This window comes from Alosa sapidissima, chromosome 9 (genome assembly GCF_018492685.1).
Source record: "Alosa sapidissima isolate fAloSap1 chromosome 9, fAloSap1.pri, whole genome shotgun sequence".
In the NCBI taxonomy this organism is placed as follows: domain Eukaryota; kingdom Metazoa; phylum Chordata; class Actinopteri; order Clupeiformes; family Clupeidae; genus Alosa; species Alosa sapidissima.
Genome location: NC_055965.1, coordinates 28823547 through 28845962, shown reverse-complemented (window position 1 = coordinate 28845962; position 22416 = coordinate 28823547). Strand labels below are relative to the sequence as shown.

Genomic DNA, 22416 nt, shown 5'->3' with positions numbered 1-22416 from the left:
AGCCTAAAGCTTTGATTTAAAGCAAGATGCATCATCATTTAAGATTTGTAATGATGTGACTAAGTCTTTGGGAGCAAAAGTGCCATGTTGCTCTGTCTGCCACTTGTTGTCTAGCTGTGTGGTATTCTGATAAGTCGTTAAATTCAGGACCATTAGCCTATCGCTCGTTTCAATTTGGGACCTTGCAGTTGGAATTGTCGGTTGTTTATTCAAAGTCTCAAGTCAAAAGTAGCCTGGGCTAATCAAATAGTCCGTTTTTTTCATGTTTACGTCATTTTGAATAGAATCTGCATACCCGTGATGGTTGGCATGTTGCTGTTTGAGAGGGGGAGTGGCTACAGTACAGCGGAGAAAGCCAACATGTTCTTTTACTGATATATTTAACAAGATCTTTTGCATTACTTATCCAAACAATGTCAATGGTTCTAGGCACTAGGCACTGCTGATAAGGACATGAAATGTGTATGAATATAAATATGTTAAGCCATTAATTCTAATACTCTGATCTGCTTTAAACAACATTAATCTGCATTGTCCTTAGATGAAAGTCACTTGAATTTCCCCTGGGGATCAATAAAGTATCTATCTATCTATCTATCTATCTATCTACTTTGTTTTTAAGCAGCGGTAACATAACCTCCAATCGCCCGGGTTCAGTTCCCGGCATTTTGAGTTTGTGTGGCCTTAAATAAAAGCATCTGCTAAGTATCAGTCAACTTTAACTTTATCAGCCAACTTTGTTTTTGAAGGCTTACAGATTGCAATCTGAAGGACTCTTGTGAGATTATAGCCTCCGTCTTGCAGTCAGCATCATCCCACCTGAGAGAGCTGCACCTGGATGGTAGCACCATGCCAGACTCAGGAATGAAGGCCGTCTTTTGCTCTCTAACAAATCCAAGCTGTATGCTGGAGAGACTAAGGTACACAAGGAGCCCCCTGTAGTCTTTTACAATATGTGCTACAAATGTTGCAATAGACCAGGAGGGGCATCGTTTCTATAGATTCTAATCACCTCAACCATCAATTCACACAACATAAGACTTCATGTGGCACCTAATTGGCTCGTTTGGGAAAATATATACACAGGTGAGCGCATGGCGGAAGCCCTATTTAAATATGGCAGCAGCCCACTGCAAAACTAACTGAACATAACCCTCCAAATTCCTGACCCGCTGAAGATCGTATCTATAGAATCTATAGATTTTAGCCAGTGCATTTCTGTTTGCAACAGCATGTGTATTCTTGCAGCATGTGTAACTTGGAATACAAGTTATTGTCTTAAAGGTTGTATCATCGATTTCAGGCCCAAAAAAGGCCCAAACATAAATGATCACATTCATCTAATCTTTCCTAACGATCCGTTAGCTCCCTGCCCCATAAGCAGGTTGTCAAAAAAAACGTGTCTCTGTAGGCAGCCTAGGCGCCGAGATCTGTACACAAAAACAATTGCTACCAACAAGTGTTGGCAACCACTCAAAGCCAAAATAAAGTGTTCCAACCAATAACCGACGAGATGCATGTTTAGGAGAGTTTCAATTGCACAAGAGGGAGGGGGAGGGAGTAGCGAGCTAGCTCTCTGTTTTTTTTTTGAACATCAACAGAAGTGACGTTACCCCGCAATCGCTGATACAACCTTTAACAATGTTAACAATACTTTTGTGATATGATGCAATATGTCTTGATCTATCAAGATGCATCATGGTACGTTTGGTATTGTGGAGATATGTTTTGATAAAGTGCCTGGTATGTTGTATGTTTTTGACATTTTGAGTCTGTCGTTGAAGTTTTGGTATTGCTACTTTTAGACCTAAGGCTGACAGCTCACCTTGACATAAGGAATTCCCTTTTTTCCCCATGTGCTGTGTTGACTTTGACAATACAGCATAATACACTAGTCTGATGTCAAATGATTGATTCATATACATGTGATATTGAACATCCTGCAGCCTTGTTTACTGTGCGCGTACTGACAACGACATGTTTGAACTCCTGGGCTCCTCCCTTGTGTCATTGAGACAAGACTCCCGGCTGGTGGATCTGGATCTGAGTTGCTGCCACAAGGACAACATAACGGTTTTAACAGCAGGACTGAAGAATCCTCACTGTAAAGTCAAGAGATTGAGGTGAGGTTACTCAGAACTATTTTGTATATTCAAATTATATATATATATATATATATATATATATATATATATATATATATATATATATATATATATATATATATATATATATATAATATATTTTGAAAACATTCAAAAATGAAAAAAAAAACAGAATGTGAAGAAACAGCTGTTTTGTGGTGATGTCAAACCAACTATCCCACACTCGTGCAATACCACACTGTATCATGTGCCGCTGAATTGGGCATGCAGTTAGTGTAGGAATGTTCTGTGGCTGCACTCAACACAACTCGAATCCAACAGACTTCCCCATGGTAGGGATGGGCATATTGATAAAAAAAAGTACATAAGCTGCTTTTAGTAAAAAAAGAAAAATACTGCTATCGGCAATACAGGCCCTATATTTAATCAGTACCACATTTTGCGGTTTCACACCTTACTACCACATGGGTCATTTTTAGGAATGATCCATAGTTTTAGCAACCTACTGTAGGATCTATTTATGAATGACAACTTATCTCTCAACACTACCACTAAAGTGTAATGCTGTTTTGAGGGGTTTCAGTGGTTAAAGTTAGTGGTTAATTTTGACGTGATTTGATGCCTCTTCTGCATATATTTTGTCACTAGCAACCTAGCCTATATTGTCCTTTGTCAAATGCAGTTGCATTATCAGACCTGACCAAAACCGTTCAGTAATTACTTATGCAAAAATGGAAAGTGCGTAATGTTGCAATCTCTCTTCAGCACAAATGAAACAGCATGAGAGAACATGAACCATATGCTTTCTCCTGTATTTTATTTGGCGAATTTGACAACAGTCAGCTTACATTTCAAATCATAGCCTACTTCTTTCTCTTTATCGCCATGGCAGTACGTATTTAGAATAAATAATAACGTTCGTGAACCTTTTTGTTTTGTTGCCAGCATAAATACAAGCTTACCATAGGCCTATCCGCAAAACACAAGGGATGAATTGAACGATGACGAAGTCGGACATATAGGCATAGCTCATATTGAAAAAAAGTTATAGAATTTGGAACTCTAGCTTTTCCCCACCGCAGTCTTTTAATGCCATCTAATCATAACGTTAGCGTGCGCAGTCTGCACCATACTCAAGCCCAAATCACACCAAAGATTCGCAACGAGATGAGCTGCAACATTCTATTAAGCAGCAACTTGATGCAACATTCTAAAACCTTGCAAATGTGACTAGACATGGTGAATGCTTGCGACGTGCAGCATCTAATTCACACCCAATAAGACGTTCTAAATGGAACGCGATCATAATTAAGACAAGAAGATCTCCAGTAGATGTAAAACTACGACACGCATTGACAGTGAGATGCCGCCGCTGTTTGTAAGATCAAAATAAGACGTTCTAAATGGAACGCGATGTAATTAAGCTGTTCAGTTCTTTTCCATGCGTCTTGGAGAGGTATGTGTGCTGACTGGGAACTCCTTTCTGCAACGGGCTTTAAACAGACGATCTGACGGGTTTTAATACAACCCTGAACTAAAAAACAGACCAGGCGTCTATTGGAGACCGGCCTTTAACCCAAACCTGTAGCAACGCCAGGCGTGTAAAAGAGACAGGCGTCCATTTGGGACTCGGCTATTATTTGAAGTTTTACGGTAATGGTATATTTATTAATGGTATTACATATGTCAATCATATTACATATCCGGAGCAATTTGGTGTTAATTGCCTTGCTCAAGGGCACAACAGTGAAAGCCAGCAATTGAAACCACAACTTTCAGGTTACTGCATGCTAGCCCAGCTGCTTAACAACTACACTACCACCGCACCCGATATACACACTGGGTGTGTTGGGATCAGGTTGCCTGGAATTCAAGTGTACCAACAATGACAATCATTAATTGCAGCAAACATATTGCATATTTGTGATTTGCTAAGAGTGATGTTCCTCCTGCAGCCTGAGAAAGTGCCACCTTTCTTCGAGTCACTGTGAGGATTTGGCCTCCATTCTCTGCTCCTCATCCTCCAGCCTGAAGGAGCTGGACCTGAGAGACAACAACCTGCAGCACTCTGGAGAGGAGCTGCTCTACTCTGGACTACAGAGCTCACAGTGCACACTGGAGATACTGAGGTACACACACACACACACACACACACACACACACACACACACACACACACACACATTGTATATATATACAAAATATATAGTGCCACTCCAATACTTCCTCTGTTCTTTCTTCCTCTGTTCTATTGTTACTATTATTAACATCATACTTGTATATCCATGTAAATGCCTTGTCTATTTGTTCCTGTGGCATTTAGAGAACATAAATTTATCTTTGCAGACTGTCAGCCTCCAACCTCACCGAGGCATCCTGGAGGTGTTTGACGTCAGTCTTCCACAGGGAACTGGACCTGAGTGAGAGCAGGCTGCTGAAGTCAGAGCTGGAGCAGCTGTCGGCAGCACTGAGGAGCCCAGACTGCAGAGTGAACACACTCAGGTGTGGCCGTGCGTTATGGCACATAAACAACACTAAACGATAATTCAATTTTAATCATTAATGCGTAGAGGCGTTTATCTGAAATGATGTTCACAAAGGATCAACTTGTTCTCTCTAACAGTTCTACCAACCTGACATGGTGTACTGGACACCTTGTGTTTTGTACGTCTCTTCCGGTTCAGTTTTTGCTGCGGCTGTGGTTAACGGTTGTAGCAAATAAAAAATTTAGTCAGAATAATGTGTAACAATATTTACAACAAAGGTAGGCCTAATAGTTTCCTGACTGCTCCTCTTTATTGTCAGTTTGTAAAGTTTAGGCGAAGTAGGAAGTAATGTTAAGAATCTAATCAATGTGATTGAAGTCATTGGTCCAGCCCAGAGCTAGTGAGTGGAGCGTAGCGCGAGCGAGCGAGGAGCTGAGCGGATGGAATTTTTTTGGAGCGCGGAGTGCTTTTTAATTTAGAGGCTGGAGCAGCCGCTCTCTTCTGCTCCAATTTCGCTTTGATATTGCTCAAACCACGAGTCTTAAGGCATGTACAAATCCATCCAGAATTCATGTCTTCCTAATAAAACCAAGACTGTTAAATTTCAAAGACTGGCCATTGTAAGTTTGTTGATGGGGATGGAGTTTGTTAAATATTTTAGAAAGGAAACTGATAATCATACAAATGTAGGCATACTATTCCAACAAATGAACTAGATACTAACAATGTAGAGCAAGAACAACAATGTGGTGACACTGTTTAAGTGAGTAAACATTCATTTTGGAATCTAAGAAGACACATTTTGCAGAAACATTAGAGTGTGCTACCGAGAGCAAAGGAAAAAATGTAAGCAATTTAAATATCCTTCATATCAAGTAAAAGGCCAAAGTAAAACTTGGATGCAATTAATCACACTGATCCCATTAGTTTTAGGCTTACTGTATGATATGTGTATTGATGTTGCCAAGCTTGTACGTTGTTGCACTATCGGTGTTGCACTATCTATGAGTGACATTGCCGTTGCTCTTAGTACTTTGGGATTTAAGTTTTCTGTTTAATTTGGAAATTTCGGCTTGTAGGATATTTCTCCCTCTTTTAAATTGGAGCGAGTGTGGAGCAATTTCCCTGGAGCGGGAGGATTTGGAAGTGGAGAGGGGGGTGGGCAGCCGTGGCCCACTGGTTAGCACTCTGGACTTGTAACCGGAGGGTTGCCGGTTCAAGCCCCGACCAGTGGGTCACAGCTGAAGTGCCTTTGAGCAAGGCACCTAACCCCTCACTGCTCCCCGAGTGCCGCTGTTGTTGCAGGCAGCTCACTGCGCCGGGATTAGTGTGTGCTTCACCTCACTGTGTGCTGTGTTTCACTAATTCACGGATAGGGTTAAATGCAGAGACCAAATTTCCCTCACGGGATCAAAAGTGTATATATACTATACTATATGAATTGAGCGGAGCGACCTGGCGCGAGTGAAGCGGCCGAGTGAACAGCCACCTGAGCAAGGAGCGGGATATTCACACCGCTCAGGTTCGCTCACTAGCTCTGGTCCAGCTTCACAAAAATTAACGCCTGTCACTGTGCTAGTGTTGGAAACGTTTCCCAATCACAAAGTGAATGATTAGGACATTCCCACGTGATTATCTTCTTCCTTGTCTCATGTATTTCCAGGCTGAAGCAGTGCTTTCTGAAGGATGAACACTGTAAGGTTTTGGCTTCAGTCCTCAGTTCTGATGGGTCCCACCTGAAGGAGCTGGACCTGAGTGACAACGACCTGCAGGACTCAGGAGTGGAGCTGCTCTCCTCTGGACTGCAGAGCTCACAATGCACACTGGAGATACTGAGGTACACACACACACACACACACACACACACACACACACACACACACACACAGAGGGTGAGCAATAGATACACAAAATAACATATTTTCTCCTCTAGGTTGTCATTCTGTGGTGTGACTGAAAATGGCTGTGAGTTTCTGGCTTCTGCCCTGAGTGCAAACCCCTCCTACCTGAGAGAGCTGGACCTGAGCTACAATCACCCAGGAGAGACTGGAGTCAAGCTGCTCTCTGAGAGAAAGGATGACCAAGACTGCAAACTGGACACATTCATGTAGGTGGTCTGCAAAGTGTGACTGTGGATATATGACTACTGGAGTAATGTCTGTATTATTTACCCAGTATTGTTACTGCTGTGGATATATATGACTATATGACTGAATTGGCTGTCCTGTTCGCACTTCATGTCCTACAGTGTTGATCATGATGCAGAGTGTTGGCTCAAGTCGGGACTGAAGAAATGTAAGCACTGAGACACACACACAAACATTGAGCATTCGTGAACGTTATTATTACCACCAGTATTATTAAATTTATTTAGTAGAAATTTATTTAATAATAAAAATTATTATTAATTTAACTAAATTTATTTAGTATTTTAGTAAAACAGTGGCAAATGTGTAACCAATGCAAAAATAATTAAGACTTGTTTGTCGCCACTCTTCCCGGTTGTGTAGATGCCTGTGAGCTCACTCTGGACCCCAACACAGCCCACCGTGAGATTTCCCTCTCCAAGGATCATCAGAAGCTGACTGTCCGTGAACAGAACTATCCCGACCACCCGGACAGGTTTAGGAAATATGAACAGGTGCTGTGTCGAGAGGGCCTGACTGGACGCTGCTACTGGGAGGCAGAATGGGACTCGGCAATGATGTATGTAGGAGCGGCGTACAGGAAACAAGGAATAAAAGAGAGAGACTGTCGTCTGGGATTCAACGACACGTCCTGGGGCCTGCTGTGTCATCATTCATCTCTTTTTCTCAACTCTTTATATCGCCACAGCTACACTGCCAGCCATGACCGTAAGGCCTCGCCCAAAGTTTCACTTACATTTAACTGCAACAGAGTAGGAGTGTTTCTGGACTGGTCGGCCGGCACTCTGTCCTTCTACAGCGTCTCCTCTGACACACTCACCCACCTGCACACATTCCACCACAGATTCACGGAACCCCTCTGTCCAGGGTTTGGCTTAGATGTGCCTGGGATATCACACATAATAGGCAATAACGATTCCATTTCCCTCTGTCGGGTTTGACAGTGTTTCATGTACTGCTGCCATCTATGGGGAAAATGAAGAACAGCAGGTTCTGGATTCTGCTCTCCCAAACATTTGTGAAGACAACAAAAATATATCCTGAGTATATCATAAACAGCAAAGAAAAGTGATTGATAATGACTGACTGACTATTATTGTGTTACATGCTTCAAATGTAAAGCACTTTGAGCTGCATTCTGTGTATGAAAGGTGCTATACAAATAAAGCTTTATTATTATTATTATTATTATAAACTAAACCAAATGCAGAACAGGCACTCATACAGTGCCGATATAAATCATTCACCACCCTTGGATATTTTCCTTTTTATTGCTTTAATAAATTGATTTTTGGTTAATTTAATTTGGCCTTTTTGTACAATAATTTGCAAAAAACAAAGTAATATTTGAATGATAAATATATAATATAGAATAAGGGTTTGCATAAATGCTCACAATATTAGCCTTACCATATTGTGTCACATGATTTTAATGTTAACCTAATGTGTGTGTGTGTATGTGTTAAATGTGCTAATGAAAAAGTCACTGTCAAAGTGAACTTTATTGTCAATCAACAATGCAACAGTAATTGTGGTAATGCCGGGGTACTGCAAGTAATCTGAGGTATAAGAGGATGGATGGTTGGGCTGTTCTGGTGATCTTCTCTGCTGCCCTCACCACTCTCTGTACGGCCCTCTGGTCAGCAACAGATCAATTGTCATACCAGACTGAGAGGTTGCTGGTTAGGATGCTCTCAATGGCACCCACCCAACATGACCTGGTGTATGGTCTGTGTCTCACACACACACGTGGGTGTGTGTGTGAGTGTGTGTGTTCAGGAGAAGATAGGCGTCATGACCAGAGTGGAGATGTTAACAAGAAGACGGGAAGATGACCAGAGGGGTGGTGTATGGCCTGTGTGTGTGTGTGTGTGTGTTTATGTGTGCAGATGTTAACAAGAAGACGGGAAGATGACCAGAGGGGTGGTGTATGGCCTGTGTGTGTGTGTGTGCAGGTATTCAAGAGAAGATGGGCATCATGAACAGAGGGGTAGTACTGTATATGGCCTGTGGGACCATGAGGCGGAGACTGAGGACGAGCTGTCTTGACGAGCTGAGGAGGAAGACTTCATGACCATCCTGTGCATGGAGGACCAGGGAGAGACTCGGTGGTGGTGGGCCTGCTGTGACAAGGACAAGGAGGGCTACATCCCATTAAACCTACTAGGTCAGTCTCTGGGCAGCTGTGGCCTACTGGTTAGTGCTTCGGACTTGTAACCGGAGGGTTGCCGGTTCGAAGCCCGACCAGTAGGCACGGCTGAAGTGCCCTTGAGCAAAGCACCTAACCCCTCACTGCTCCCCGAGCGCCGCTGTCATTGCAGGCAGCTCACTGCGCCGTGATTAGTGTGTGCTTCACCTCATTGTGTGTTCGCTGAGTGTGTTTCACTAATTCACGGATTGGGATAAATGCAGAGACCAAATTTCCCTCACGGGATCAAAAGAGTATATATACTTATACGTATACTTATAGTCTCTCTGTATGTGTGAGTTTATACAAAGAATGGAGAGATGACCTTGGTACAATCAAGTCATGTGAAGTAAATACCTACACAAAAGGTATATGTGTACACCATTTTATTTAGACTTTTGAAATAGGTAATCAAGAAAAATAAGAAAATGTAATATATCTATTTCAGATGTGAATGATATATCATATATTGTATCAGTATACAGTGTACAATCCACACATTGAATTTATAAAAACCACAACAGGCAAAATATGAAAGAAATATGAAACAAAGCAATATCAACACTTACATCATCAAAGCAGTGTTGTACAGAATGCACAAATCTATACTTCAATAGCATCATCAAAGCAGTGTTGTATAGAGTGCACAAATCTATACTCCAATAGCATCTTAGCACCAGTAGCAGTGTCCAGACTGACCCTCTACACACCTAGTCAAATCTCTGGGTGGTCAGGATACAGCTTGTGTCATACATGTCACACTGTTCCCCGCAGAGAGAGAGAGAGAGAGAGAGAGAGAGAGAGAGAGACGTTCTGTTTGATGTGTTTGGGTCCAGTGTGAGCTCACACAACACCTGAAGAAAGGGGGGTGGGGGGCAGAGAGGGGGAGAGGGAGAGAGAGATGATATGGGGCAGAGATAGAGAGAGGACAGAAAGGGAGAGAGGAGTTGAAAGAAAAAATGATACAAACAGGTGACAGATGGAGGGATGAAAGAGGGAAGAGAATGGGAGGAGGGGGAGTGGAATGCGATGAGGAAAATGAGAGGGGGCAGAGACAGAGGAGAAGGATAGGGGAGAGGAAGTAGAGAGAGAATGAAAAGAGGTTGGGGTCAGAGAGAGGTCATTCCTAATCTATTCTGAATCTAATGCTGTATCTATAACTGTAGTTTTAAAGCTTAAATGTTAAAATGCTTAAATGTTAATAGTTTAACTGTTATTCCATTTCCAAAAGTCGCTTTTGATAAAGCATCCGCCAAATGAATAAATGGGTCATTCCATGACAAATCAAACAAAATCCAGGAAAATGGATGCTACACCATCTCAAATTTCCCAATCCTAATATCTAAGTAATACAATAGCATGTAATAGCTTAAGGACCTAGATATGGAAAAAAGTGCAAAAATTGTTGATATTGAAATATTTTTTGTATCCATATGGCACCGATCATTGCTTTGTCTGCCAATTCAATACTATTAATGTTGAGCTAATATTTGAGGTCTCAGCCAAAAATGCATTGTCACTGAGGCAAAACAATGATTTTGTTATTTATCTACGGTACAACATTAACATATACACGTAATCATACACATAATGCCTATACACCGGGCTACTTTCAAATAGATTTTCAAGCGCCTACTACCCCACATTCCATTTTAATCACAAAAAGTGACTGAAAAACATAACCTCCCCTAGTTTAATCCTTAAAATCTCCAAGCCCCATTACATGTGGAGAGCAAATTTTGGTTAATACAATATAATATAGTATATAGTACAACACTTAATAAAATATAGTATGTAAAGAAAATAATTATTGATACCAAATGCATACAAAAACAAGTTTATACTACCCTTAATGTCAATCTTTTTCCCCAAATCTATGGCCTTGTAGAAAATTAATGAGAATGCCGTACAAACCTTTAATGCTTCAGTCATACTGAGAACATGTTTGTCCTCCATCCTCAAAGTTTAGGCTGCCTATGAATAACACTTTTCATAATATTAATGAGCAAACATTGCTTACCAGACTATTTTATTTTTGGGCTGTAAAACTGAAGTATTTTCAAAGGTGGAAATAAAATTCTTGAGGTTTGAATAAAATCTGTGCAGTAACCACCTTTTCCGATTTGATACGGAATGACGCAAATGTAAAATCTGGCACAGGGATACTGATGACCAAACCCAAAACCCTGGACAAAGTGGCTCAGTGAATGTGGAGTGAAATGTGTGCAGGTGGGTGAGTGTATCAGAGGAGACGCTGTAGAAGGACAGAGTACCATCTGGCCAGTCCAGGTACACTCCTACTCTTCTGGAGCGGGAGGAGGGGGAAGGTATGACAGTGTGTTTATTATTGTGCCAGGCAGAGTAACTGTCAGGAGAGCAACGTAGACTCCAGGACTTTGCGTTAAGTCCCATTATGATGTCATCAGCCTCCCCTTTCCTCTTGATGCTTTTATAGGCCACAGCTATACGAGCTGCATCTCCACTCCACTCAGCCTCCCAGTAGCAGCGTCCAGACAGACTCTCTCTACACAGCACCTGATACTTCCAGTCAAATCTCTCTGGGTGGTCAGGATACAGTTGCTTCTCACTCGCACGTGTCACCTTTCTGTTCCCGTCAGAGAGAGAGAGATTTCTCCCTGCTGTGTTTGGATCCACTGTGAGCTCACAGGCATCTGCAGACAAAAAGGAGGAGAGAACATCCTCATCAGAATATGGGGAGTGACACACACACAAACACACACACACAGGGCAGAGCGAGATCATGCTAACCAGACACACAAACAAACAAACAAACAAGCAAACAAACACACACACACACACACACACACATATTACTGCGCAAAAACACAGACACACACTGTGATGGCCGGCTCTGCAGCCGCACATGTACACTGTCTTAACAGCGGTAAAGGAATTTGTGGCGAATGGATGCCAGAATAAGAGTCCTCTGGAAGGCACCACCATTGCAGATGTCATGGGGGGTGGGGAAGGAGATGATTTTGTTATTATTGATTAACTGTGACTTATTGATTGATATTGGTTATGATTATTCTTATGTAAGAAATAATATTTATTTACCTTGCTGTTATGTTAAGGTGGCCTTTGTCTTTGTGTTTGTCTTCTTGTAAATGTTGTTAGTCCTAGTCTTGTGTGTCTTGAATGGTTTGAACAGCCAGTATATATGGTTCCCCAGTGTGTCATTGTGGGAGGTCAGTTCTTTATGTTCAGTTCTGTCTGAGTCAGCATTATCTTTTGATTTGATTTGAGTTGAGTTCTGTTTTCTAGCTTTAGGCCTAGAACTATCTCTTTCGAATTAGTTGAAGATTTTGTTATGATTTCTAGTTCTGATTTCTGATCTCGTTATATGTTTTGTTAGAATAAGCATTTATTTTGAAACTTTACCCCTGCATCCTCGTTGCCTTGCTGCCTGGTCCCACACACACACACACACACACACACACACACACACACACACACACACACACACACACACACACACACCATAATCACATACATAAGCCATAATCATCAATATTAAAACAAAAATTGGCTTGAAATATTTCACTTTATAACTAATGATTCTAGAATAAATGAAAAATTCTCTTTTTGAAAAGAAAAATGAACTTTTACATGATATTTTGTAGATCCACCTGTATGCTGTAATATACTCACCAACACACACACACAGGTCAGCAAACCTTGTTATAACACACCCATACACACACTCAAGCATCCCATGCTAAACATGTGAATGTGAATGATCACAAATGCTAAGTAAACAAAAATAACTCACATTTCAGCAAACATGGTCGTGTTCTGCTTACAGAAGCATCGTCAGTTCTGTAACAAAAACAGAATGTCACACATGTGAATTATTTGACTAATGATATCCCTGAATTAAAAATTGTTGTGCTACTTTCTTTGGTTACTGATAGTGATAATAGCCCTAATGGATATTTAATGGTTAAATTTGGTGTCCTGATATACAGAATTAATAGCCCCCAATCAGAACATAGAATTTCTTATCTCTCGGGGATAAACAGTTCCCGGTCTGTCTACTCACACATTTAGAGAAAGAGTGGCAGATCTGTGTGGCAAACGTGCCTTCTCTGAACAGTCAGATTTACAACTATTTGGAGTAACGATAGCATTTTAACAGTAATGCCCATCTCCACTCAGTGTTTACAAATGTTTCAGAAAACTGTTTGCAAAGGTTTCTACACATTTGGCTATGATTGTGAATTTGAATGCACCAAATAATCTTCACATAATTTCTCTTGACAACTTTAATAAAGGAACCATTTAAATATTTGCACTATTGAATGCTGCAACGAAGAGGCAACATATACACTTTAGTTTATAGCAGCTATTAAAATACACTTTTGAAAAAAACCTTCACTAGGTACTAAGGAAATTAATATGATGTCCACAATGGAGACAATGTCTAAATGTGAAACACTGGGCTTTCTTTCTTACTTAAGTAACTCCAGTTTACAGACAGGATCCTCCAGTCTACCAGATAACAGCTCCAGTCCTGATTCTCCAGGATGATTGTAGCTCAGATCCATCTCTTTTAGATGGAAGGGGTTTGATCTCAGAGCTGAAGCCAGAAAACCACAACCCTTTTCTAAGATGAGACAATCAGAGAGCCTGAGAAAGAGAGAGAGATTGTATTTTTCATTTTTCTTTTCTGCATAGAACTGGTGACATTTTGTCAATTTGAAATTATTTGTTTATTATACAATAGATAGGTTTAGTTAAACTGTTTATTCATTTTCTGAATATCTAAATAAATGATAGAAAATGCAACTGGATGTCTTTAAAATTTGGTGTTAGTAGCAATCTTGTATAAAAGTGATATGGCACAAGTGAACGTGGCGTTGATAGCAGATATGGCCATCGCTATGATTATCTGCAGCACGAGGCCGAACAACAGCCATGGCCATATTTGCCATCAACGGCTACCAACTTGAGCCACATTGCTTATTTGTAAACTGTTCAGTTCACAGATATTTCGAGACTCACAAATAGGCTCAAAAAGTAGAATGACACCTAAACAATGATAAAATGATACTCTACTGTAATGTTATCATGGTTTTTCTAACTAATGAGGATAACTAAGACTACAAATATATGTCTGCACCCACCTTAATGTGTGTATTTTGCAGTTAGAACTAGATAGTCCCTTAGAGAGAAGCTGAACACCAGAATCCCCCAGTTCATTGTCACTCAAGTCCAGCTGTAGCAGGGAGTTTGGTAATTGTAGAATTGAAGCCACAATCTCACATGATTTTTCTGCGAGTTTACAGTCAGCAAGCCTGCATAAGAACGCAACAAAAGATAACATATTGCAGTCCTTCCGTCAACAACATAAGATTTGCACTTGTTGATAGACTTATGGAGTCTTAACCCTCTAACCGCCCATGTCGCAATATTGCGACAAGCATCATTACTGAATAAAACAGACGATAGACTCGAGTACAGTGTAAAATCTAATTTGTACTCTTTACCACTAGTTGGCAGACATTCGATTGAAGCTCATGTTTGTTTGTGAAAGTTTTCAGGAAGTACACGAGAAACACACGTGCATTTCCTTTATAACGCGGAAGTGATGCGGGCCATAGTTTTGGGTCTGTTATTCGCCTACTCTGATTCTGAAGGAAAATATCTGCCTTTTGGAGAATACGATCGATCATCTATTGACAGTAATAGTCACGGTGCGTCTGTGAATGGAGGTGCGTCTTTGCGTCTTTGCGACAGTGTCCACTAAGCATACAATGCTTATTTCGACCCTCTGCCCAACAAAGATGGAGGTGCCAGTGGTAATAGTGATGATAGTGTCCGTAATGGACGTGCTACAGACAGCAGGGGTTGTAAAAATAGTGCTCTGAAGAACTAGAAAGTCACCCGCGATAGGAACTTATTTAACCACACTGTAAAAAATACAACTTGCCTTTAGTACTGCCAAATAACTTTTCTGACTAAACAGAACTCAAATAATCAAATAGTGTAGTAAAACTCATTATAACAAGTTTTCACAACTAATTTGGGAATTTCACCTAACAAACTTAAGAAACTGAGTTGACTCAACTTGCATAATTAAGTATCTATAAGAGAGAAGTTTCCCAAAGTTCACTGAACTTCTTAGTCAAGTTGGCGCAAGCGCATTGTTTCCTAACGTATCAAGGCGACCTGTGGGCTGCAGCTTGAATTTGTCAGGAGGACAGAAGCCAGTCACCTTCCCTACCTGTACGCAGCGTGGAGCAAATGACAACAGCATTGTCAAAGGTAAGTAAGGCATTTAGTTTTATCCAATATCCAATTGTTATGATAGTCAGTCTAGTTAGCAGCTATCACTAGCTAACGTTAGTGATGTCTAGTTATGACTGTGAATGGTAGAAGCTTGCAATGTTCTGGGAAGACATAACCGGTAATGCTGAACAAGGATGTTCCTAAAACATTCACTTTCAGGAACAATTTTGTGTAAAATGGATGTCAGCAAGGAACGTTCTTGGAAATAGTGTGGTGTTGTTGAAATAGTGGCTATTAGGCTAAGCTAGCCTGCTAGCTAATCTTAGTAGCTTAATTCCACAACTAGTGATAGCCGTAGCTGCTACAGCTCAATTATCAGTATAATTGTCTGGTTAGCTATTTCCCTGTTTTGCTGAAAACATGTATGTTCTTAAAATATTCACCTTTATAGAAAGACCTTTGTATTGGATGCCAGCGAGGATAGCTAGCTCACTGTGGAGTAAGCTAAACCCCTGATTAAACCTCACTCCCGCCCAAAGTTTTTAGCAATGTCTTGCAACTGCTGCTACTTGATCTGCAGAGGCGCTGCATATAGGTTGAAAAAAAATAAATGGAAATGTAATTTTTTAATGCAACATATGTCAATAGAATGCAGGCACATAAAACAATGGCAACCCCACATTCGCCGATCGCGCTCCCTTAAAAAATGCTTGATCAGAGCCAACAAATGGACAAGTTATAGCTTCTACGTAAATGTCCTCCAAGATGTTTAAAAAAGTCCACTGCACTACAAACCTATATAAAAAATAATAATTTTCTACTCTTGTTTGTTGTTGCAGACTCTTCTGTTGCAATGCAATGTAAGGAGTGTCCATTTTCTCACCCGGATGTAGAGACCCTCCTGACCCATTACAGGCTTCATCACGGTCACCAGGGAAAAAGCTGGCTCTGCCTCCACCCCAAGTGCATGTGCATCTTTAAGACTTCAGGTAAGCTTACATTAAAATTTAATTTGGCACGGTACCATGCAAAAGACAAATCACCTCAGGTCGAAACTACATTCAGTTATCAATAGTGTACATTCCAATGTGATTGTAGTGCAGTGGACTTTTTTAAACATCTTGGAGGACATTTACGTCGTGGTGAAGCTATAACTTGTCCATTTGTAGGCTGCGACCATAGCATTGGCAATGTACAAAACTTTGCGACACACAAAAGTAGGACACACTTCACATTTAGGGAACTCGAAAATGCAGTAGGTGCACCAGTTAATGATGAACTCAACGTGTTTTAAAATGTATGCAAATTATCGCATATTTTATTAGATACTGCCTAATTTGCATATGTAAACACTAAATTACAGAAAACTTGTAATACATTATTTTCTCATATTAATGTAAGTAATCTACTGGGAAAGTTGCATAGTGATATCTGCTAGTTAAAAATGTTACCCTATTCACCTGTAGTGTCTCGCCTTAAGTAAAAAAAGAATTAAGAAGACATCTGAGCTGCACCAGCATTCCTCTCCTTCTCTTTACATTTCCTGTCCTGGCCTGGTTGCACCAGATGGTCGCTAAAAGGCACACAAGCAGAGAACCATTGTCTTTTAATTTATTTTTTTGCAAATTTAGTGATGTAGTTCTGTGCTTTTTCACCAAGGATGCAGATGCTGAGGAGGACTAGAGGCATGAAAATTGGAATCTTGACCGTCATTGAAGATGACCTCGCCATGAAAGCGCCAGACACTGTCACCAATATCGCCATCGTCCTGGAAGAGACTGTTGTTCTACAGGACATCAAGGATCTTCTATCTGCACTGGCCTACCTATGCGGACTCCTGCATGACATGGGGTGCCAATACTTATGACCCCTGTATTTTAAGGAAGAACATTTATTTATTTATTTATGATTATTATCATTATTCATTCACAAAGAAAATTGGTGTCCTTAAATGTTGGATATTCCCTCATTTTTTAACTTAAGGCATTAAGATCAATTTCTAAAAGATGATTTAATATTCCTCTTTTTAGTCAGCGTTAGCAGAGGTGCTAATAATTCTGTAGGGTACTGTAGGTCAGGGGTGTTCAAACTGGCTAAAAATAAAAATATTGTTTGATCTATTTGGATTTTTGAGTTGTTATTTAGACTTGTTTTTTCTTGTTAGAGTCAATGTATTAGTTGGAATTTATATATATTTTCAAGTTGGGAGCATTTGTTGATTCAACTTGATTATCTAAGTTATTTACTGTCAAGTAAAATTTACTCAAAAAAGCTAGTGAAATGTGTTGACTTGTTTTTTTAAGTTGGAAGAACTTTTGATTCAACTTGAATTTTTGAGTTGCCAACCTAATGTAAGTCCACCTTACTCACAATACTAAGTTTGCATTACTAGATATTTCAAGTTGGGAGCATTTGTTGATTTAACTTGATTATTTGAGTTCTTCACTGTCAAGTTGAAATTACTCAAAAAAGCTAGTGAAATGTGTTGACTTGTTTTTTTAAGTAAACGCAGAGAGTTTTTTTTTACAGTGCAGGCTACTTTATTGTATAGTAGCACAGGGTTTGTGGTTATATTAATAGTTTACTATTGTTGGTTTACATTTGATTGTTTTCCTGTTCATTTGTTATGTGGGTGAAATGACAAAAAAAGAAAGTAAAACTGCTCAAATATGTTCAACATCTAGTATTTACTGAAATGTGCATAATTCAAAGTGGTTGCCATCCAGTGATGTCATAATATGCAAATTAGATGACCAAATGTATCCCCTTTTTAAACTTTTGTTCATATTTAATGATTTTTACATTTACAGTAGGATTTTATCTCTGGACACTTTCAAGCCATGGCATTTGAAATGTTGATGTAAAAATCCTATTTAAACCCTGGTGGCTAAAGGGTTAAAGCTGCAGTTGGCAGTTGGATCATATTAACTGAAACCGACACTATTCTCCGACAGAACAACATAAATCAGCCGGTTTAAAAAAAAAAAAATGCACTTCTACCTCCACCTATAACCTGTTATTTGTTTTGCAAAAATCCACAGCTCCCGATTCTTCTGGTCCAATCAGAGTAGGACTGTGTGAGTTCTGACTGTCAATCACAGTCTAGTGCGGTCTGGTGCACACTGATGAGCACAAACTCAATGAGAGGGTGCTTGGTGGTAGTGGGGGAGGGGCATGAGAGTTGAAAACATTCAACATTTTGGCTAAGTCCCCTCAATCTGTCAGACTTGCCAACTGCAGCTTTAAATTTAAAATGGCATCACCCGGAAAACAAGTGGAAAAGTTACTCCAGGTAGTGTCTGTATAAACTGTCTTCTAAATAAACTTTCAGCACACATACAATGTTTCCAATGCCTCATTGTAAATGTTAAGAACCTAATAACACTGTCAACGAAGTATGGGCATTTTTGAGAGAGATGCCCTGTTGCTAGAGCTAATAGTGCTATGGAAGAATCGGTAAAAAACACAATATTTGCCTGAATAAATAAATAAAAAATATACCAGGAAATACATGCCAACCTTAATGTCTGCAGTATGCAGTTGGAACTGGACAGTCCCTCAGAGAGAAGCTGAGTTCCAGAATCACCCAGGTCATTGCCACTCAAGTCCAGTAGTAGCAGGGAGTTTGGTGACTGTAGAACTGAAGTCACAATCTTGCACAATTTATCTGTGAGCTTACAGTCAGCAAGCCTGCATAATAACACAACAAAGGATAACATACGAATACATATAAGATACTGTTAACAAAGTGCCCTGATACATAATCAAGAGACCTTTCATCAACAATGCAAAGATCATTCACATGTACATTATGGCCATACCCACCCACAAACACACACAAACACACAAACACACAAACACACACACACACACACACACACCTGAAAGATTTTACTATAGTGCTAGGTATAATGTCGCTAAATTGTGCAATGAACAATGTTGGCCTAGCATATGGTATAAGCCAATATTTGCCTTGTTGACTCGTGCCGGCTTATCTGTAAATACTGTGACAATACAATGGCAGTGGCTGAGGTTTATTTGTAATGTCACATCAATCGAACACTAGCTAAATGTTGTGTTAAAGGAACCATATGTAAGAAATGTATTAATCAAAAAATGGCCCTGATATGTCAGTAGACATTAAGAAATCATGTTCATTTCAAATATGTATATCACTGACAACAGTAATCTGGCCAGGATATTGTCATTTAAAAAGTAAAGTTGCAGCCCTCAACTGATGTTGATGTTGTGTTATGGCCTGATGCGCCACCCTCTACCTATCTACTAATCACAAAGTCAGTAGTGTTTCCGCATCCAGGTTGGCAACCTCGAGTCAGGGGGGAGGGGGAGGGGATACACTCAATACAGTAATTTGAAAGTGAATGCAGTACCAGTTTTGGCCACAATCTTACATATGGTTCCTTTAAGGAAAGACTGGCACATTCAGAGTTAATGCTATGAAGGGCTGAACAACTTGCATATAAGTTCAGTTATTCTTTTTATGATTAACATTTGTATTTCTCTGTCACAATAGCACATTATTAACAACAAAAGTTAAGTAAACAACCAAAAACAAAAAAAAAAAATCATGGCCTTACATTACTCGTAATGTCTGCAGTTTGCAGTGGGGACTTGACAGTCCCTTAGAGAGAAGCTGAACTCCAGAATCTCCAAGGTAATTGTGACTCAGGTCCAGCTCTATCATGGAGTTTGGTGACTGTAGAACAGTAGCCACAATTCCACAGTACTTCTCTAAGAGTTTGCATTCAGCAAGTCTGCATAACAACATGAGAAAAATAAAATATTACAGAAGTGGATCAATGGAAAGGATATTGTCTAAACAGTGCCCCATTAAATCATAATCAAGTGTCATTATTACCCTGTAATGACAGTACAAAAATCATTCACATGCAGATTATTCATACGCGCACACACACACACACACACACACACACATCAAACAAACAAGTAAAAATATCAGGAAATGCATATATTTACACCCACCTTAATGTGTGCAGTTTACAGTGGGGACTAGACAGTCCCTTAGAGAGAAGCTGAACTCCAGAATCTCCCAGGTCATTATGACTCAGGTCCAGCTCTATCAGGGAGTTTGGTGACTTTAGAACAGTAGCCACAATTCCACAGGACTTCTCTGAGAGTTTACAGCCAGCAAATCTGCAACAGTGTTTGACAGAATAGTGACGAAAGTCAACATACTGTATTATGCAAGGTTTCTATAAATCAAATTGACTACATAGTTTAAAGGAATTATCCGGAGTAAAATGCACTTTAGATCGATTTACGGATGATTGGGGGTACATACGTTGAGTTGACATCAAAATCATGTCATTCGAATGTGTTTTGAGAAAGTTCGACTGTACCGTTTTCAGTCACAACTCGTAGCCTGGAAGTGAGCGGGGCATTTCAATTGCGCCGCTACAAAACGCTATTTTTGTACCTCTTCTACAGTTCCAAACAACATAACACTTACGTGGTAGTGAGTAGAGGGTCCCTAAAGCCAAACCGAAGTATCCCGAGGTCTTTATGTGGTCGAATAGAGAGTCCAGAATGAATTTCATCAAGCCAGTACCTTTCCGGAAATGTTGCCATCTTTGCCGCCACCTTCAGGGGAAAGTCCGTAGGAGTCTTATTGCTGTGTAACACGCTCTGGAAATTCACAATTTCATCGCTGTTTAAAAAAAAAAAAAACATAGTCCAGTCCATACAACTTCATTTCAAGTTCATTCTCGACTGGGCAGATGAAAAAGCTAACCAGGAAGTCCACCTACTGCTTTTTCTTCCTTTCAGAGAGCTGAACTTGCTCAAAGATGACGAGTTCACTCTTCACAATCTTCTGCTGAAGTTCCACCCAGAACTGGCAGCACTGAGTGGGATATGTTACCGTAACTTGCAGGTGGTGTTCATCTTTGATGGCATAGATGAAAGTAAACTTCCGTTGAACTTCCAGAGCAACAAACTTGTGGGTGATGTCATGGAGACCGCAACATTGGACATGCTGGTCACCAACCTCATCAAGGGAAACCTGCTCCGTAGCGCCCGTATATGGATGACCTCGCGCCCTGCAGCCGCTGGTCAAATCCCCTCTGAATATGTTGACCGCATCACGGAAGTGCGCGGGTTTGAAAAGCAGCAGAAGGAGGACTACTTCATTAACAGGATTGATGATCAGGATCGAGCTCAGCAAATCTTAAGTCACATTAAGACCAAACGGAGCCTCTACATCATGTGCCATATCCCAGTTTTCTGTTACATTGCAGCAACTGTCCTGCAGGAAATGTTGGGTGAATATGACAGTGCGGAAATCCCCTCAACTCTTACAGAAATGTACATTTACTTTCTGATCATACAGCTGGACAAGAAAAAACAAAAATATGATGGTGTGAAACCAGAGAGAACGAACATCCTGGAGGCAAACCGGGATGCCATCTTAAAATTGGCAGAGTTGGCTTTTAAAAATCTTGAGCAGGGTACAATCCTGTTTGAAGAGGATGACCTGAACGAGTGTGGCATAAACTTGGAAGAAGCGTCTGTGCATTCCGGTTTCTGTACAGAAATTCTGAGGGAAGAACCTAAGTTTGCTTTAAGGAAGTTCTACTGCTTTGTGCATTTGAGCCTTCAGGAGTTCCTGGCTGCTTTATTTGTTTTTGTCTCTTTCATGAATGAGGACATGGCAGCACTGAAATCTTTTCTCAAAGTAAAACCCAAAAAGGTTTTTCTCTACCTCTTGCTGAGGAGAGCTGTAGAAAAATCTCTGCAGAGCAAAAATGGACACTGGGATCTTTTCTTGCGCTTCCTTCTGGGCATCTCGCTCGAGTCCAGTCAGAAACTCCTTGAAGGCCTGCTGACACGCCCATTATCAGAGAACAAGAATGAGAACTCCAAAAGCCTGGAATTAATTACCAAACACTTAAAAGGCGTACATGAAAAAAACATCTCCCCTGATCGATTCATTAACCTCATCAACTGCCTTTCTGAAATGAAGGACCACTCACTGCAGAACGACCTGAGTTTCATCTCCTACGAGGAACGAGCAGAAGCAGAACTTTCACCAGCCCACTGTTCCGCCTTAGCAGACACCCTTCTGAAATCAGAGGACGTCTTGGACGAGTTTGATATTGACAAATACAACACAACAGACGATGGACGCCAGAGACTTGTTCCAGTTGTGAAATGGTGCAGAAAAGCTTGGTAAGTTTGGACTTCCACTGTATGTTTCT

At 40.4% G+C, this 22416-nt stretch overlaps 3 protein-coding genes and 1 long non-coding RNA gene across 16 annotated transcripts in view; 3 read left to right on the top strand and 1 right to left on the bottom strand.

The window, feature by feature from the left end:
• LOC121719397 (NACHT, LRR and PYD domains-containing protein 12-like) overlaps positions 1–22416 on the top strand; it is a 220791-nt gene that overhangs the window by 16019 nt on the left and 182356 nt on the right. For 3 of the 9 annotated variants that reach the window (XM_042104977.1, XM_042104976.1, XM_042104966.1), the window contains exons 4-8: positions 750–920; positions 1947–2123; positions 4061–4234; positions 4452–4607; positions 6255–6428. In XM_042104977.1, the coding sequence (XP_041960911.1) occupies positions 750–920; positions 1947–2123; positions 4061–4234; positions 4452–4607; positions 6255–6428 (852 nt within the window). Of the gene's footprint in view, positions 1–749; positions 921–1946; positions 2124–4060; positions 4235–4451; positions 4608–6254; positions 6429–6524; positions 6699–6839; positions 6887–7101; positions 7859–20937; positions 22388–22416 lie in introns of those variants that run through there. The other 6 variants (XM_042104981.1, XM_042104979.1, XM_042104967.1 and 3 more) reach the window with 4 other exon arrangements.
• The window catches only part of LOC121719407 (NACHT, LRR and PYD domains-containing protein 3-like), an 851137-nt gene that overhangs the window by 777607 nt on the left and 51114 nt on the right, over positions 1–22416 (top strand). The gene's annotated exons all lie outside the window — the stretch shown is intronic.
• LOC121719384 (NACHT, LRR and PYD domains-containing protein 3-like) overlaps positions 9340–22416 on the bottom strand; it is a 289755-nt gene continuing 276678 nt past the window's right edge. The window contains exons 7-12 of one of the 2 annotated variants that reach the window (XM_042104922.1): positions 20183–20353; positions 18698–18868; positions 14074–14244; positions 13403–13576; positions 12720–12766; positions 9340–11598 (exon numbers count right to left, since the gene is read on the bottom strand). In XM_042104922.1, coding sequence (XP_041960856.1) covers positions 10943–11598; positions 12720–12766; positions 13403–13576; positions 14074–14244; positions 18698–18868; positions 20183–20353 — 1390 coding nt within the window. In that variant the 3' untranslated portion in view covers positions 9340–10942. The remainder of the gene's footprint in view (positions 11599–12719; positions 12767–13402; positions 13577–14073; positions 14245–18697; positions 18869–20182; positions 20354–22416) is intronic. The other variant, XM_042104921.1, reaches the window with a different exon arrangement.
• Positions 14516–17298, top strand: LOC121719691. Its single transcript, XR_006034302.1, has 3 exons — positions 14516–15214; positions 16018–16167; positions 16838–17298. It is a non-coding gene; the product is annotated as an uncharacterized LOC121719691 (long non-coding RNA).